The 18,833-nt window shown below is 36.7% G+C and overlaps 1 protein-coding gene across 13 annotated transcripts in view; it reads right to left on the bottom strand.

Moving 5' to 3' along the window:
• The window catches only part of RTEL1 (regulator of telomere elongation helicase 1), a 53,027-nt gene that overhangs the window by 32,137 nt on the left and 2,057 nt on the right, over nucleotides 1-18,833 (bottom strand). For all 13 annotated transcript variants that reach the window (XR_005932094.1, XR_005932093.1, XR_005932095.1 and 10 more), the window contains exons 4-18: nucleotides 18,485-18,578; nucleotides 17,452-17,533; nucleotides 16,779-16,839; nucleotides 16,456-16,531; nucleotides 15,656-15,740; nucleotides 14,438-14,503; nucleotides 12,448-12,601; nucleotides 12,071-12,109; nucleotides 11,341-11,419; nucleotides 10,536-10,633; nucleotides 9,143-9,198; nucleotides 5,503-5,577; nucleotides 4,515-4,596; nucleotides 337-469; nucleotides 64-177 (exon numbers count right to left, since the gene is read on the bottom strand). Coding sequence is in view for 10 of the 13 variants with exons in the window: in XM_041122548.1 (XP_040978482.1) it covers nucleotides 64-177; nucleotides 337-469; nucleotides 4,515-4,596; nucleotides 5,503-5,577; nucleotides 9,143-9,198; nucleotides 10,536-10,633; nucleotides 11,341-11,419; nucleotides 12,071-12,109; nucleotides 12,448-12,601; nucleotides 14,438-14,503; nucleotides 15,656-15,740; nucleotides 16,456-16,531; nucleotides 16,779-16,839; nucleotides 17,452-17,533; nucleotides 18,485-18,578 (1,294 nt within the window). In the remaining 3 variants the exon portion in view is untranslated. The remainder of the gene's footprint in view (nucleotides 1-63; nucleotides 178-336; nucleotides 470-4,514; nucleotides 4,597-5,502; nucleotides 5,578-9,142; nucleotides 9,199-10,535; nucleotides 10,634-11,340; nucleotides 11,420-12,070; nucleotides 12,110-12,447; nucleotides 12,602-14,437; nucleotides 14,504-15,655; nucleotides 15,741-16,455; nucleotides 16,532-16,778; nucleotides 16,840-17,451; nucleotides 17,534-18,484; nucleotides 18,579-18,833) is intronic.

Genomic DNA, 18,833 nt, shown 5'->3' with positions numbered 1-18,833 from the left:
AGCAGAACCCAAGATGTCAGAACCCAAGACTTCAAAGCAGAATTCTGCATGGAAGTTCATTACCTTCTTTCATAGGTAGAAGTAAGCACAGCTCCATCAGGTCCCTTAGGAATGATCCCAACCCAGAGCTGGTGTTTATCAATAACATGAGGATTCTCCAAGCAAACAGGAAAAGGGCTAAAGAAACACAAAAGTAAGATCCCAGTCATACTCATTATACGATTCCCTAATGGCTAGCAGTTCAGAACACTCAAAAATCCAGAGATAAAATCTAAAATCATGAGAGCAGATTGTGCATTTTCAGTAATGGTCCTGTTCATACATCTAGGTACTTACATCTGCATTTCCATTGTAAATGATGAGAGTGGGGAGAGAGTCCCACTAGTAAGGATAATTGTCCTGACACCCTGTCGAACAAGTTCATGCATGCTGTATCCAGGGCTGAAACACCAATAGCTTAAGGTCTTTCCTGTATAAAATAAAGAGAAAACACTAAGAAGCAAGTCTGTAAGTGGAAACATTGGAATATGAATCGCATATAAGCACAATGCATCTGAACTTCTGAAAGTATAACAGCCAGCATCTGAAACTAAAATTCCAGATGTATGGTATGTTCTGCTTTGGTCCTTCCCGGAGTTAATTATTACACCCAATCAAAAATATAGTTTAAAAGGTCATTGCTCCCTCACACCTTAAGTAGATTATACTTTTAATCAAAAGATGGTTATGGAAAAGACAGAGCATCAGATCTTTTTGTCAGCAAGTACCAGGCAGATTGAGCAGATAAAACTACTCAGTCCTCCATCCACTGATGCACTTCCTGCTGTCAAGGACAATGGGAAGGGGAAGCATAGTAGAAGAACTGCAGAATACTGGGATGAAGGACAAACAACTGAAGTTACTAAAAAAGAAAAAAAAAAAATCTCCAACCCTACTCTTGCTTGAAGAGAAGAACATCTTCTCCATCAGGAATTTCCAGTGGCTATAAACCTTTCACCTAAACTTTTCATTTTCCCCACAGTCAACTGCCAAACATTTCAACTTCTGCTCAAATCTTCTGAGATGTGGATATATAATATGCATGACACTGAAAATCTAATCTATAAATTATCAACAGAAAGGATATAAAGAAAAATGGATAGATCACACTAGCCATTTCTTTCATTGCTCAGCTTACAGTTGCACCATTGCCGGTCTTGCTGAAAACTTAGCATCAGCTTTTCAGAGACAGTTTTGCACGATTAGTTTCAGTAAAAAACCCCAACTATCTAGCATCCACATATCACATGCATGTCTTTCAAATGTACACACTTCATTCAAAAACTATATTTCTGAAAAGGAGCCAACAGTTTCAGGAAATCCCCACTAATATATGCCCAGTGAGTCACTTACTGCTTAGAATTACAAGAGAACATTTATTATAAGGTAAAGTTTTATCCTTCTATCTCATTTGGGCAAGTCCATCCAGATGACGTCCAGATTCTAGAAGAATCACATTCCAAAATTTAGCAAATTCTGTATCTCTTTAACTCACACTAAGAATTGGTGCAAATTACAGTTAGGATCTGTATATGGACAGGCCAGTAAGTATCTACAGACAAGAGCAAAGTCACTTATGTCAGGAGCCTAAGAAATTCCAGCATAAAAGCAAACTGTGCTGATATGGGATGGCCTAGAAGAGACGAACACCAACCACTCACATGTGTCTCGCCAATGCTCAGTTTGAAATATACCTCTCTGTAACCCTGCAGGATGACTGCCAGGCACCAGTTGCCCAGTTCTTGGAGAAGCTGGAATTGTAGTACATTTTTAGCCTGGTGTTCTGCAATTATGTCTTTAAGCTCAACAGCTTAAATCCATTTTAAAGGTCCCATTCACCAGCAGGAACTGTTGGATGTTAGACAAAGTAGACCTCTGCAGCAGCTTTTTCCATTCCTGGTACAAGGAGCAGCTAATCCACAGAGAAACAGTTTGCTAATAGTTTACAATATGGTGATTTAGAACAAAACAAGAGTAAGAGCATTTTATCTTATTGTAAAACTGCAACAGTTCAATATTGCATTCATAAGTGGCATCTGTGCACAGAACAGATAGCTAGGGCAGTCATCTCATCAGTTATCCCAAGCTATGCCACTTCTTACCAATTACAGTTTGTGGAGAATTACGCTTGAGTGAATAATTTCCACAAAAGCCTTTGAAAACAGCTATTCTTAAAAGGTTTGCATTATTTCTATACTATCTGCTATACCACTACAGGAAACTGGAGACTTGATCAGTCTTGTCTGGCCTCTTTGAGGTTTGCACATAGTGCAAGTCTCAACAAATTGCTAGTCTGTTGCATAGGTACTTGCAAATACTGTTTTTATTTGAAAAGCAAATATATCAGCAAGTGTCTACTAAGTCACAGAATTCTGTGACTCCTTTGTATTGTTTTTATGTATAAATCCTCCAAATTATGCAATAAACCTGAAGTGTTTCTATTGGCCTTTTCCTGCACACGTATTTAACAAAATCTACTTAGAATTATTCCTGTAACTTCAAACTCCAATTGAGCAATATCTCAGGAAAACAGTATTTGCACATTACCAAACTGCATGCCTCTGTTCATAAACAGAACTTACTCCGTGGAACACTGAAGGGGATATTATGTGCAAACCCACTAAATTCCTGGAAACTCATTCTTTGAAAAATGTTACTTCTCTCCCTAAAAAAGGGACTTCTGTGAAACAAATACATTCTCAAGAGCATTTAACTGAGTAATTAAGTAGATAGTTATGAGGCAAGGTATTTACAAAGATCCCTGGAGAGTATTAAGAAGGCTTAGGTAAAGGGATCTGCATCTATCTTCTCTAATCAGAAAATGATTTGTTTTCCACCCAACTGTATTTATTAAAAAACAAATTAAAATATCAGAAAGAATGAATGTTGAAGTCCAACAAAGCCAAGTTTGGTGCTGCTTTATATGAGCCTTAGGATAAGCCTTTGATTCAGAAGCCAAGTTTTCTTTTCTCCTACATGTTATTTTGAAGCATGGTTATATTGAGGTAGTTCCAGATACCAAGTTCTGCAGAGCATAAGGAACAAAATAGGTGGGAGGAGAGAGACAAGGAGGGGGAGAAATCTCAGTTGAACAAGAAGAACTGAATAGTACAGTTGAGGCTGAAACCATCAAGAAGTGACAACATGCCCTGAAGAACTTAGGAAGTTGCTCAAAAAAAGTCATATCTCAGAAGGTAACAGTGCCCTGAGGCTGTTACCTGTCATGGCATTTTCTGGCTAAGAATTCACATTCTCAAGTGTTATTTCACTGGCACACCACATGAACCTTCACTACAGAGCTTCAGAATGAGGCAACCAGTTATAACTCCTCCACTATATATGAGTAATTTCAACAGAGATTAAGAACTTTCATGGAATTTACTCTTATAATACCTTTGGCACACATTTTCAGTATCATACCTATACATGAATCTCCTTCTTGTAAAAGGTAGTTACAGCCTTAGCAACACTAATTTTGTGTTTAACACAACACAGTTACACAGAGAAATATAGCCAATACGAGGATAACAGAACATTTCATAAACCTGAATGTCAATCCTGAAGGAGGGTTTCCCATTCTTGGGCTGGTCTGAAGATTTTCTCTACACCAATACAAGCAACCATTCCATAATGGAGATGATTTTCTCTCACTGGAATAATTGCACTAGAAGAACTCTAGCAGTGCACAAAGCAACACTGGTACAAGAATGCTTTTTGTTGAGATTGCTTATGTCACCTCCCCTTTAGAAGTAACTATAAAAGTGAAAAGCACCTCCCCGACGTATTTTATCCGCAACAGAGCTGTACTTGGAAACATAAAACTGCAAAAGGAACAGCCTCAAACAATCCTAGAATTCTTCAAACTTAAAGTCCCAAAGCCTTAAAAATCTACCCTGCTCTAGAGAAAGAGAGCTCTGGGGCAACACTAACGCTCCAAATCTCTTCATCTTACAGAAGATGACTAAAAAAAAAAAACAACCCACAACCCCAAAAAACACCCACCCTACAACCAAACCACACACTGGTTCTCTGCTGAGTGGAGGGGGAAAAAAAAAAAAGAAAAAAAAAAGTCTTTCCCAATCCCAGATCTACTGATGGTTTTAACTTGGACCATGGCAACAAGGCATACTAATCATGCACTTAAGGCTTTCCAGCTCTGAGGAACACTACTATGCCATTTGGGTTTAAAAAATTTTTTGCATATAGGCAGGTCTGGAGCATGCCCTCGTTAAGTTATTCTGTTCAGCCCTTTATTCCTCAGAGTCGTTTTTAACATCTAAGATAACATAGGTAGTGTTTCACTCAAAATCCTACAACGGCATTCCAAAATTTGCCAGAGGACTCCCTGTTCACAAATGTGAAATAATGCAGATTGGGATGTCTTCAATTGTTTTCTCTTATTTGAATCAGAAAGGAGCAGCTGAGTAGTTTTCATGCCATCTTTGTTTGAGCCTCTCCAAGACCAAGTCCTGTACCTTGTTTTTTTGCAGATGATGAATTCCAGAGATCTGTCCTTTGTTTCTTCTTCTGATTACTGTTATCCAGATGAATATGTACCTGAAGGGAAATAACAGAAACATTTCTTGAGATGGCTACAGAAATGAACCTGCACTTCATCCCTCAAAAAAGCCAGCCCATATTAAGTGTAGTTAATGTAATTAGTGTCATCTTTATAGTGTTACTAAGGTCATATTATTTCCTGTCTGTCTTTCCTATTTTGTCTCCAGTCTTTCATAACATATCTAACAAGGAGCAAAGAAGTGTACCACCATTTAACCAGCCATTTTGAGTCAGTTTATAGGAGCAGCTTTTCATGGGCTGCCCTGAGCAGGGACAAAGAACCCAATTATTTCGGTATTGTCCACCAGAATAAAACACGCAGACTAGGAAAAAAAAAAAAAAAAAAGTATTGTGTTAGAAAGTCTTGCTTCATTTGGCAACAAAAATAGTATCAAGTCTTAAACTTCATATGAAAGTTACCTTTTATCTAAAAAAAAAAAAAAAAGTCTGTTCCTAAAATTCATTATAGTATCCTAGCCCGTAAGTCCCAAACTCTAAATAAATTCTAAGGACTTCGGGAGGGAGGTTCAGTGGCTCTCCTGTACTTGCTTGGTAGTAGGCTAAACTTAAGTCAAGAGAACGGTTATTGGAAGAGCACATCAATTCCTGCATAATATGCAGTATCAAAGTTTTCAATAATTCACATTTGCTGCACTTTCCTAATTTCATTTTAGAGTTTCTTTAAAAACTACTGTATAGCACCCATTTTTCCTTGGAACCTACACTAACCACAGTTCCTTTGGTGTTTTATTTGCTTGTTTGTTTCTGGAAGAACTTACATATCCTCCCTGTAACCAACACCATCATTTGCTATACTATCCACATCGTTCTGAGTCTTGGATACACTAAGCAGAGACATTAAATGCCAGCAAGGAAGAATGTAGATCACAAAGCATCCCATACCTTATAATATTTAGATATCGACTGATGTAGCATAAAACCTGTTGTGCCTTCTGGAGAATCAATGTTGAATACTGTCTGGAAAATGGATGTAAACAAATGGAAAGATTTAACAATGGTTTCCGGCAAAACCCCTAAGGTATCTTTGCACTGAGAAGTATCTCCACAAGTTACTGCTGTGATAACCTTAAATCTATCTCCTTGCTCCTGTTATTAAATACAGAGAATCTTGAATAAATACATTTTTACAGGTAATTCCTGCTAACTACATGGCTTTCTCATTGTTCCAAAAAAATGCAAGCCAGTATCTAAACGTGTTCAAACTATACAAATGACAGTATTATTATTCACACTGTTCACGACTTCTGGCTGTGGATAAACACAAACACACTACACGTTCATGAGATCACAGAGTTACAACTGGGTGTAAAAGAACTTTTTGAATTTCCTTAGTTTAAAATTTCAGCCATGATACCCTACACTAATAATACTTTGCTTAGAAAAAAAAAGTTGTAATCATATCTAGTTGTCCATATATTAAATTAAAAGTTTCTATCAACTCTTCTGCATAGACTTATGCTTCTTCCCCTTTCCTGTATGTGATGTCTTATGACTAAGGGTGATGCTCTTTCAAACATACGGCATTCCAGTGCAACTTCAGTGAAAACAGCGGTGGTTCTCAAGTATTTATAACTTCTGTTAATTTTTCTAAACAAAATTTCTTCAGACATTTAAGAGGAATTATCCATGCTCATAAGAATATCAGGTAGTTGCAACAAGAAAGCTGTTCTCCACCAGTTGAAAAAAAAAGTACAATTCCTGCAAATACTAACTTCTGAAAAACAGCCAAAGATAGGTTGTACAAAAAAGATTTTGGTAAGTGTTATTCTAAAAGGAAGAAAAAAAGTTATTGTTAATAACAAGCTGGTTATAAATTAAGTCTTGAAGACAAGGCTCTGCATTTAACCAGTGAAGACTCTGTGACCTAGTCCTACTTGAAAGTATCTCAAGACAACAAACTATCACGTGGCAGATGATTTGCAATAACTGTCCATGTGCATGTCCTCAGCAGCAGCAGCAAAGGGATCTTAGCTTTCAGTGAAAGACTGCTCTTCCAATTCAAATCACCTTTCATCTATCCACAGGCTAAAAGAGCACATACAGACATTTAATTATTCCCCGTCCTGCAGCACACACCAATCTGTGGGCTCCAGTCACTGGGGTCAGGAGACCTGGCTTCTACTTCTGAATCTTCTCATCTCTCAGCTTTGAAACGCTGCAAAATTAATTTAAATTAAGCATACCTCACCTTCCCCACAGAACAGGGACACTCACCTTCTAGTACAAATCATTTTGGTATCAGTGTACACAAATTGCTACTACCGTATCAGAACATACACATAGGTTTTGTTGAACCACTGCTATAAAAATGAAATACTGTGTATGCCGCTGCAAATACACCCTCACAAACATCCATGCATTCGATGAGTTCAGTATTGCAAACCTACCAGGACTGTTCAAAAAACAGCTAGATAACTTGTCTTTATCATGCAGGTCTGCAAAGTTCGAATACATTTCTTCATTTTTAGTTTTACATGGGGTGTTATTCTGCAGTGTCATTTTGGACATGTATGCTCTCCACCAGCATAACAGGTGCAACATGACTTCATACTACTAGATGTACTACTAGACAAAGCACAGAAAGAAAAATGAATCATCTATAGGAATTACTGTGTTAACTGGAGCTGTCTGTTTTCTCACAAGCATCTAATAATGTTTTTAAGAAAATTTTAAATTACAAAGATTATACTTTTCTATTAAATTCCAATTCTAGAAGAAGAGGATTCAAAATTAAGCTAAGATAGCAAGTAAATTCTTAGGTGAAAAGCAACAATACTGAACAATTCACACCTCCTCTCTGTAAGATTTTCTAGCAGTCAGGAGGAAGACTACCTGAATGTTGTCAGTAGATTTGACCTGAGCAGTGTCATTCAAAATAAATAAATAAAATCCAAGACTCAGGATAGGACTTATAGAGAACATGGCTAAAATCAAATCTAGATTATTTAATCCCTCCTAGTCTACTTAAAAGGGACACTAAAACCTATAAACAGTAATAATCTCAAGTAAAGGGAAAAGTAAGTGAGACTGTTATAAATCCTTCAGCAAAAAGGGAAAAATGAAGTACATAGTCAGTACCGCACCCAGATAGAAAAGAATTTTATTACAAATCTTCTAACGAGTGTTCTGCAAATAAGGAAGAATATTGAGGAAAGAAAAAAAGAGTTCATATGCTGTTGCCAAATGCAGCGCCAGACACAGAAGTAATTAACTTTTCAGATTAAATAAATTGCTGTGTTCTTCCTCATTTTTGCTCTTGCATAGATTTTACTCTCCTCCTGCCTGTGTTTCCATTATTTTATCACCTTTTTTGACACTCCTGTGCTTTCTATAAACATAGATGATACTTGTAAGCAGCACATTTTCCAGAAGAAAGATCTACGACATCAAGGATTTCTGAAAAAGTCTGGCAGCTAATCTATTAGGCAGGCTACCAGTGAGTAGAACAAAACCAGAGAACTACAAAGAGGCTGAACATTGCCAGCCACAACAGACTTAACTTCATGGAATTTCTTGCATCAGTGGCTGCATTATAATTTTTAATACAAAAAAAAAAAAAAAAAAAAAAAAAAAAAATCATTAAACCAAGACAGAAAAGCAATGATTAACATACATTAAAATGTCATCATTATTATCACCCACCTACTAAAGATGGATCAAAAAGATCTCTTTCCCCCCAAAGAACTCACAAGCATTTGGGAAGTAAAGGTCTTGTTTCACTGTCAGGAAAACATCTAATTCAACCTGACACTCAGTAACTCAGGCCAAGATGATGCTCTGAAATCACCAAATTCTGGGAATATAGTGAACTTAATCCCAAGTGTCAGCAGATTTTCCAATATGTAACACTATAGCTAAGATGCTATTGTGTTTGAACTTCAAGCTGTCCAAACATTACCCTCTCTTTGAGTACCACTCAAGACTATTAGAGCTTTGGTCAACTTCAGAGGGAAGCTAGAAATTGAATTTCAGGCCACTGGCCCATTGCACCTTCTAATTTTATGGGGCCCAGTTTTTCCATGTGCACAACAGGGAGAGGACTGACAGCACCATATGGATACCTACAAGTGTCACATTCAGTTCCTGTGGCACTACAAAGATTTTTATTTTACAGATCCCTTAATTTAATAATTAAATGAAAAAAATAGAGTTAAATTATCTTTTGTTTCCTTTTTTTTCCTTAGTCTGTCCCATTATTTCATGAGAAGGTCTCATATTCCCAAATATTGCTGCTAGAAAGTAAACAGCTCAATAACCCAGCTCCACCTGGTGGAGGCTAAAACCAGACAAATTTAAATCAAGCATCTCCAGAAAGGGACATCAAAACTGTAAAAGAACAGCCTGGGTAAAAATCAAAGTAGACCATCCCATTAGGCAGCAGCTTTCTCCTCAAAAACCCACAGACTTCCATCACTGCACAAGTGTACATACAATCAAGAATAAAAAGGATCCAATGTCTTTCCACGTTTTTTTAAACGAACTCTTCTATCCTTCAGACATATATAGAAGCAGAATTATTTACCTGGATAATATCTGAGAGCTTATGCAATCCAGACGTATTGACAAACATCCCAGTACCTAGACAGAATAACACATGATTACTTTTACAACACAAGTATACACCCATTTGTATATATCCCTATCTTATCTGAACAGCACAATGCTCTGCATACAATGACTTGAAAATACAATCTGAAACAAATTATTTCAAGTTTTTCATCATTATTCAAGATGCAAGGAGAAATGTTAAAACTGGCATTCCAAAGGAAGTTTCATGTCTCTGACGCATTGGGAAGCTGTCATCTGAGACAAATTACATAAACTTCTTAAGGCTCCTCTACATTAAAAATTGGAAAGGAAGTAATTAAAACAAAGATAAGCACGATTAAACTGTTTGGTTACTTTTTCAAAAGCTCATACAACTAATATTAGTCTCATGAAAAAAAAAAGAATAGAGCATTGACTACCCCATTATGCAGAGAGACAAAACTAACCTTTGCTATAGCTATAAATAGCCCTTTACAATCATCTCCAAGCTTCTAGGAAGTAGAAGAGGAGACTATACTTAAAACAGTGACTACACAGGAGCAGTTAAAAGAACGTTATGAAATACACTGAAGACGAGAATTTGACCACAGAAATGATAAACATATGTGCCTATTAAGCCAGAGTGCAAACAGCCTAAAAGGAGAAAGATGCTGGGGAAAAAAAAAAGGAAGGATAGATGTGCTCTCAAAAGATGCACTTGCAGAACTGACAGTCTATACTCTAGTCTCCATGGAGTGGGCTTGCTCTCTTCAACGATTTTTACTGAAAAGTCTGCTAAGACTAAGAACTAAATAATTTTCTTAGCACATGTAGAAGTTGGATATTTTTCTTTGCAGAAGGGCAAATTAAGAACAAGATGCTGATAGACAGTAGAGCAGAAGCTTGCCAAATCAAGAAAAAAACCAACCAAACAAACCCCACATTGTGTGATTCCCAGCATTCCTGTTTCATAACTCCATGACCAGGGAAGAACTCAAGACACTAAAAACACCATCAGCAAAATGTAAACAAGCTCCACCCCACAATCCTTCTGGGTTTAGAGAAGAATACTGTTGTGGGCAAAAACCCTCTATGTATACATACATGCGCACACATACGTTGGTACACACTCAGGTTTTGACACAAAAGTGGTTCTTAAAACTAGTTCTGTTGCATGAACAGACATAAAACATGTTTCCCAGCAGAGGACCTTGCAGCAAGTCTTGATAAAAAGAGACAGGTCCTCAGTATCAGATTTTAGCTTTTAAAAGCTTTATAATTTAAATTTAAACAAGCCTTTCTCCTCCTCTCCCCGAACAACGCAAACTTCCAGTTACTTATATCAAAGAGAAAAGTCTGAGTGAAACAACTAATAAATTTACACTTACGGCCTGAAAGAAACTGTAAAATCTGCTCTAGTGACTCCAAGAGCGACGATTTGGTCTGGAATGTTATTTGGGCCTCTGCAAACAGATCAAAGATGTAGCTGCAATTTACAAAGAAAAAGCACAAGTGGGTAATCACTGTAAATAATCAGATGGACACAATTACTGTTACTCTTTTATAACAACACCAATTTCACCATCTAGTAGCAAAACATGTTCTTGTCTCCATGACAAAGACAAATTTACAGGAATAGAAGTAAGTATTTAGTTATAAAGACAGCAGACAATATTGACATGACGGAAAGCATACTGACTACATCCTTCACATCTTCCATGATTTCTCTACAACATACAATACATACTAATTTAGAAACAGATTTGCATGCAAGTTCCATGATTTTTTTTACAACATACAATATGCATTAGTTTAGAACTAGACTTACAGAGCTCTGAGGTACCTCAGACCAAATCACTGCAGCACTAGTACCTCTGTTTAAATCATGATGCAAAATTGAAAGAAGTGCAGTGACGAGCTTCTTCCAGTTCAGAATACCCGACAGGCATACACACAGCATAGGATTTTCTACTCTTGAAACACTTTAAAAGGGACTTCCACCAGAAATAATGATTACTACAGAAAGGGGATTTAAGGAAACCCAAACCCCTGAACAAACACTATTCCCAGAAACTAGAATAGTACTGCCAATCCTAACAGCTGCTACCAATCCTAACAGCTGACCCAGTTTCACCTAGGTCTAGAATCTGCTATACTTTTAACATGTAAACATATTAACAAGAAGAAATTTACCTTCCCTCTTTGGTGACTCCACTATCATTCGGTGGCAGCTCCACTGCATCAATAGCACTTTCTAGCTGAAGAAGAATTTCTTTAAGAGAACCAAGAGGGAAAAAAGTTAGGGTTCATGGAAACTCACTTCTGGGACACATCTAAGCCTCTTTTTCAAATGTACTTTATTACAAAGGCTGTTACCAAAGACAGAAACCTAGCTATTTTCTTGATTCTGTAAACAAATCAAAATGATCAAAAACAATTTCCTAGATATCATCTCTAAATATTCATATTCAACTTCAAAAACTTTTATGACCTCAATTCTTAGATGAAGCTTAAGTTATCAGCTCAATGTTAAACTCCTCCCTACAGAAAGGGAAAGCTGTTCTTGGAAATGCTTTGTAAACATGAGACATCAAGCCCTTGCTATTAACTTTATATAGCATCGTGTTCCTACAGCAGAATGATGCAACTAATACAATTCCAGCACACTGACAAGATTAGAAAACAAGGGAATTTCTAGCTAAGAAGAAAGTAATGCATTCATCTGCATTATCTCAACTTCTCGGGAAAAAAACGTAACTAAACATTCCACAAAATTCTTGGGAAAAAAAAGAGACAACATAAACTTCCATGAATTTCTCAGTTATGAGCAACATCTACAGAAATGCTACGTGAACCTGGTTTATAGTTGTTCAGCTTTCGAAACTGTTTCAACAATTTTCAACAACACAAAAAATAACCTTACTTTTTATCTTTGCTATATCTTCAAGTTCCATGTTCAGTCCTGTTGAAGAAAGGAAAGATTTCAAAGAGGATGTTTCATGTCTGTTTCATTCCTATTTTCTTTACGCCTTTTCAGAAGTTATGGGCATGAAGGCTAGAACTGTGTACACGGAAAGACATCTTCTGTATTCCATTCACTGTTCTCTTTCATGACCCCTCGTGTCACATTGGTTTGGCCAAATCTTTCCGTATTTGTCTGGCAGTGATTACTAATTAACCATAATTTATCTTCTAATGAGAGTAAATTTTCCAGAAACTGTTAGGAAAAGTTATTTTCCAGTTCTTGGTAGTGGCACCCTATAATCCCAGTGAAAGAGTGGTTTGTAGTTGTCAACACACCTGAATTGGCCAACTCCATATTGAATTCAGCATTTATTTCATTCTGTTGAACTACTTTGGCTTGTTCTTCCAGTACAACATTTACAGCATCCATTGCTGAAACCAAATCATAGGGTGTCAAGTCAAAAGAAGATGACTCCTCACACAACTTCTCCTAAAACATCAAGGAATGGAAGCATTACTTGGACTGCTCAATGTGCAATTTGCTCAGGCAATTTCATAGATGATAAAGTCCAGATGACCAGGCTTGATTTGATTTCTGATCTCCAGCTCAGACCAGAGGACAATTTATAAACACCTGAAGACTTCAACTATTACTAGTCATTCTTTTCTTCTGAAATGTAGAAAAGATTTTTGCCTTTTCCACATTATCAACATTCTACCATTCCTATCTAGTAGAAAATCACCGTCATCATTAAGATCCCTTTTGTTTTTAATAGGTGCCACCTCCCCTGTGTTCTTAGTGTTGCTGCTAATTGACTTTTCTTGACATCCTTTTGTTTTTCCCATGCAGTTGCCAAATAGCTTGCTGCCTGATGACAAGTTGTCCAAGTAGAACATTTTTTAGTTAGAGAATCAGTTTGTCCTTCGAAAGAGCTACTTCCTGGTCCCTCTCACACTCTAGGAAATACTCATATCCCTATATTCGCTCATATGAAAAGACGGTCCTTGCCCCTCATGATCTTGCAGAGATGTGGGCATGAAGAAAAAAAAGGGAAGGGGGGGTCATGAAAAAAAGAAAAAAACCCCAAACTGTAAAATGCATATTATTCATATGTAGACTTTGGGCCAAAATGCATGCCAGAACAAATATTATTATAGACAAGGAAGGAAACATACTAACTTCCTATTAAAAAAACCACTCACCAAATTGCTAAGTTTGACAAAACTCTTCATGACCTTGAAAAATAAGTCACATTGCTTTGTCACAAACTTTTCTTTCACAAAAAGAATCATTTTCCCTGAGGAATGAAGAGAAATAGTAAGGACTACTAACCTACACAAAAATTTTACTGCAATACCTATGAGGAAATAAGTTAAAGAAAAAAATGCTGAACTAGCTCCATGTGTAAACAATCTAATCAGAAAGAAGTCAATTTTATTTCAGAGTAATTACTAAGTTTCCACATATTAACCTAGAACAGACAGTACCACGGGAGAACTATTGCAAAACAAGGAGTTCTAGAATAGCTGTTCTGGTTAATTTCTGCATCAATTAATATTTTTTAAACACTGTAAAGGGAAAAAAACCCAACAAAACAAAACCCAAACAACTATGACTGGATTTCCACCCATTTTTCAACAGAAAAAAAGATGTTCTGATAAAAGGAGCAAATACTGGATGCAACTCTGTGACCATCTCTACTCAAACATAGCACACCCTCCAGTGGCCTGTTTACTGAAAGAACATGCAATCAGAAAATAAACTTTGCAGCTGTTTAGCAGAAATCCCACTGGGAGACTGTGCATGTGGCAGAAAAAAGGGACATGTTTCAAATGTTCCTTTGCACTTCATTATTTAGGCAAAGGGCTGCAGTTTCGAGCCAACTAAGAGAAAGATCTCATAATGCAGCATTTATTTTTTTTCTTCTTTTCTCTATGAGTGAACACCTGGAAATATTACAAGAGTCACGTTTGCCATCTACTACACTTGGACAGCTGATGCAGCTGAGCTTCAAGAATGGATCTTTCATGATTTCTTACATCCTGGACGAGAACTCTCCAAACAAGAAAATGAGTGCCCTCATAAATTTGGAGACCCACCCTTCAGGAAGAAACTATCACCTTGTGGAAAATCACAGTAGTGTCAAAGGACTGTTAATTAAACTACAAAGCCTTAACTGTCACAGAAACAAGAAATGTTCATGATAATGAACATTAACAACATATAGCCGAGTATGGATTTTACAGACTGTTTCTAGCAGGGCACAGGTCTGTTTTTCTCTTTGGATGAATTTTGAAAAATGGCAACAGACCAGAAATAACTTACCACATTGTGAGCTTCATCAAGTATTACCACAGTCCCCTTCAGGTCCAAGTTGTGCGCTCTCCGGCTCTAGAGACGAAAAAGAGAACGAGGGAATGGACAAAAAGGCCACAGAGAAATATAGATTTGATCGACTGAGAAATTGGCTCATGAGACAGATTTAGGTTTTTATGTATTTTGAATATTTCTTTTTTTTTTTTACAATACAGCAAGTAATCGCTGTGGCTACCTAATATATAAACCACAGAATTGTTTTCTCTGGAACTGAAGGTGCTAAAATGCATCATGTAAAAGTTTATGGAGGTTACAACTGACATCGTAATAAAGAAGAAAGCAGATGTACCATACCAGGATGCACAAGTTTATCAGAATTAATTTCAGTCACTATTTTGGCTGACAGGAATGTGGAAGGAGTGGGGTGCAAAGCAGGGGCATTTGCCTTGTTTTTACAAATTTATGCTTGTGTCATCTTTGCAAGAAGCGGATGCTGTGAAAACACCCCCAACAATACCAGATCACATAACTTCATTTCACAGTGCTTCTTTGCTTAAGGTGGTCAGAGATTTTTAAAATTTTATTTAATTTATTAAACATTTGGTCTTTCTGCCTTTTGTAGCAGTGGAATGTAATCTGGCTTTTACTATAATTCATTAATTACTCCAAGTTGCACGAAGATGTCAGCAGATTTGTTTCCTCAACAGAGTTTTCAAAGGTTTCATTTTCTATCCATGAAATATGGACAACTTATTGCAACAGCTTTTTTTTACAAAGCCAGCAATTATTTCCAAGAGAGATGTCCAATCTCTACTGAGAAAGTTTCCTTATTCTAGAAATCATGCAGCTGGCTGCAGAAACAAAAATGTCTCAGAATGCATGCAAAAATACCGCACAGTATGTGACTGAAGATTTGTATTCAGGAGGTGAATATCACCAAACAACAAGGGCATCACATTCTGTAAAGCTAATTCTATAAAAATACAAGACCTCAAACAATAAAGAAAAAAGAAAATATTTTTTGACTGTGGGAAAAAACTTTACAGAGAAAAACCACAAAATGGCATCATCTATGGTTCTGAATTGGAACTGGGTTTTGATTAGTTTTGAAGTATACCACATAATGCATTCACTTGGTATGCATCAGTTCTTCACAGCTTATCCATTAAAAGACAACATAAGATAAATAAAATAACAATTGCATTTAAAAGCAAAGATATATGTTACCTTTGAGTCTAGTAAATAGTTGTAAGGCATAAAAATAATATCTGCTTGCTGCTTCAGGCTTCGAGAGAGATAATAAGGACAAGCTCTGTTTAAAAAAAAGTAGTACAAACTATAAAGTAATACTTGCAGAAATATTAAGAGTGCATTCAACATTCATGTACTATGTTTCATACTCTCAAGGGTTTCTGATCAACTTTAAGGAGTTGAAACTGGCATGTTTAATTTTAGGGCAGATGGTTAGCTCCATTCACAGAAGACAAGTAAAAAGAAGTGTAGAAAATAATACCTAGCTGTGCAGTTCAACAAAACAAAGAAAAAATAAATTAAAGGAGAAAGGGTGGCATTTATTACTGCATTATCATTTCACCCCTTTAAGCTAGAAGTAAATGCTGCACTAGACTATTTTATCTCAACAAATCAGTCACCTCATCCTCTTACATCTGAAACAAAACTGCAATATCATTTATCATGTCAGATGATATTGGTAGCCTCTGCTCAAGTGAGAAATAAAACATTGGTGAGCCTGACTCTGAACTGATTCAGTCTTTACACAAGTAAGGATTGAAATAAATTGCTGTATGATGAAAACTGCAGTAACAGAAGTTAAGACTTTAGCATACACATGATTTTGTTGGAAGGTGTCTCTGCAACATATTTAGCCACTCCACTTTGCTCTCATCATTGTTCTGCTACTTTAGTGTACATCAAGTTCATACCAAGGTATTAATAAAAATAAGCAGAGAAATAGTTTTCACTACTTTCACAAGTAAGGGCGAGGAAGGTCAGAGGGGATCATTCACCTGTGCTTGTTTCCATTTTTAACCAAGTCTTCAATATCCATGATTGAGTCAATCAGTTCCTTCTCTGTACTCTTTTCTGGCAAAAATTACATTAGAACCACAAGCTTAGATAAAGGTATCACACAAAGATTTGTTGTTACCCTGATCATCACGCTCATCCACTTCCTAACATTTCATTCTTTAAAAACATTAACACAGAGCAAAACACACACCCACATGCGCATGCACCCGCAGATTCTGCCAACTCTTCCAAACTTCTCTACCTGCCTAGCAAATCTCTCCCTCTCCAAAAAACAGGGCTTTACTTCCACAGCCAAACTCACCTTCCACATTGTTATAGAAATGACAAGCACGAGCCATCACTTTCATTCGGCACATGTAGATCTGTAAAACATAGTACATTTTAGCCAAGAGTTGCACAGCCCATCAAGTACTGAAAAGCATGTTAAGGTGTGAAGAGCTATTAGTTTTCTGTAACACCAGCTAATGAATAAATGCTAATCACAGTTCAGTTTTAAAATTATGTGTCCCTTTGTCCACCTTAAAAGTTAGGCTCTCTTTTATGCAGCACAGAACACTTAGATGCTCAGAAGAAATTTTGTTGTATTTTGCCACTAATAATATCAAAGATTACTGTGTTGAAAAGTACTTGTAAAAAATAACAGGTAAATCAATCACTGAAGCACTATTTTGAAATTATTGTTGCTCTTGAAAAACACTTAACTGGCAGATCAGAAAGTAAATTGCAACTATTAACTCTCATGTTCTACACAATGGCATCCTTCTCTGGATGGAAAATGCTACCAGAGACTCAGAATTAAATTTTGCACTCACAAAACTAGAAACTAGAAGTTCCTTGAAACACATTTACAACTACTGTCTTTCCCTACAGCCTCAAGTAGTTAAACAATGTCAGAGTTAAGAATTACACACAATACGCCAAAACAAAACACCTCCATGTTCTCACTGCGCACGCTTCCAAGGCTCTGTTCTCACCTGCATGTGGTTGCTCTCCTGTCGCTTCACTTCAGGATTGATGCAAAGCTGCTCTCTGGAACCCAAAACACATATCTTTGGCCTGTTCAAACAGAATACACAAAACTGATGTTAAAAATAAGGCAAGAGAGAAGAACACAGTTGTACATGCCTAGGCTGGGTATAATATATCAAAAGTGAAAGGTTCAGGAGAAATACATAAGCCCAAAATAAGGGTCAGAATCAGAAACAGTAAGTAAGTTTGTCTGTCTGTAACAGCTATACATGTTATTTGACTTTATGGTACTGCATTTCTACTGGTAGCAGTGGGTGGTAATAAGCAGCAGTTTACAGCAGGAGGTAATGAGTAGCAGCTTACATCATCCACTATAAAATCTGGGTTCTGTTATGACAGGTCAGCCCAATAAACTGGGGCCTGCCATCTATTACAAGCTATTGCAAGCTGGCTGTGATTTTTAAAGTAAGGTTATCACAAGAACTAATGCACTACAAACATTCACAATACTTTTTTTCCTATGGCAAGGCTGTATCTTTACAAGAAACATACAAACAAATGATTACTGCCTGTCCAAAGAGCTTGGTCAACACACTGGCATGTCAACAGCTGAAAACTGTGACAGACATTGGTATAGCAAAACCACAAAGTTCTTCGTAGATTTACATCAGCCTAAGGAATTCAGCTTTGTAATGGCTTCCCATTGCCTTACAGAAATGCCCCAGAAAAAAAAGGAAAAAAGGAAAAAAAAAAAGGAATTTTGGAAGTAAATGTGTGAAGTAAAGAACCAAACCCAGACCAAAATCAGGAGATTCTATAACAAGAAAGGAAGGAGACAAGAGAGGCTGTGAAGTATGAAAAAAACCCAAACCCAATCCAACAAGAAATCCAGGTTCTATACATGCACATTAAGAGAACTACATTTCAGTGGATATCTGTTTTTTATACATTCATCCACATAAATTCAAACAATAACTAAACTAGACGGGTTTCTCCACCTTTTCTTTGAATAGGAACATTATCCTAAATCATATTTACCTGTAGACTGTGTTCTTTAATTCATTAATGACCTGTGTAAGTTGTGAGTGAGTTCTGGAGGCATAAATTATTTTAGGAATGTCAGTGTAATAAGCTGCCAAATAGAGGAGAAAAAAAAGCAGAATAACATTATTAGCATGGAAAGAAGAACTAGAGATATTATTAGTCTCCTTTCCCAGCTGGTACTATGGTAACAGTTTGCCTTGTAGAGACAGCAAGAAATTTTGTCATCTAACTATTCACACACACAAAATGAACTAAATGAGTTTCTAATGTTCTAAGAAAACATAAAAATACGTAAAACACCTTTAAAATCTATAAAATGGTGAAACCATGCTTCAGCTGCTAA

This window comes from Aquila chrysaetos, chromosome 3 (genome assembly GCF_900496995.4).
Source record: "Aquila chrysaetos chrysaetos chromosome 3, bAquChr1.4, whole genome shotgun sequence".
In the NCBI taxonomy this organism is placed as follows: Eukaryota; Metazoa; Chordata; class Aves; order Accipitriformes; family Accipitridae; genus Aquila; species Aquila chrysaetos.
This window is presented reverse-complemented; position numbering and strand designations above follow the sequence as displayed.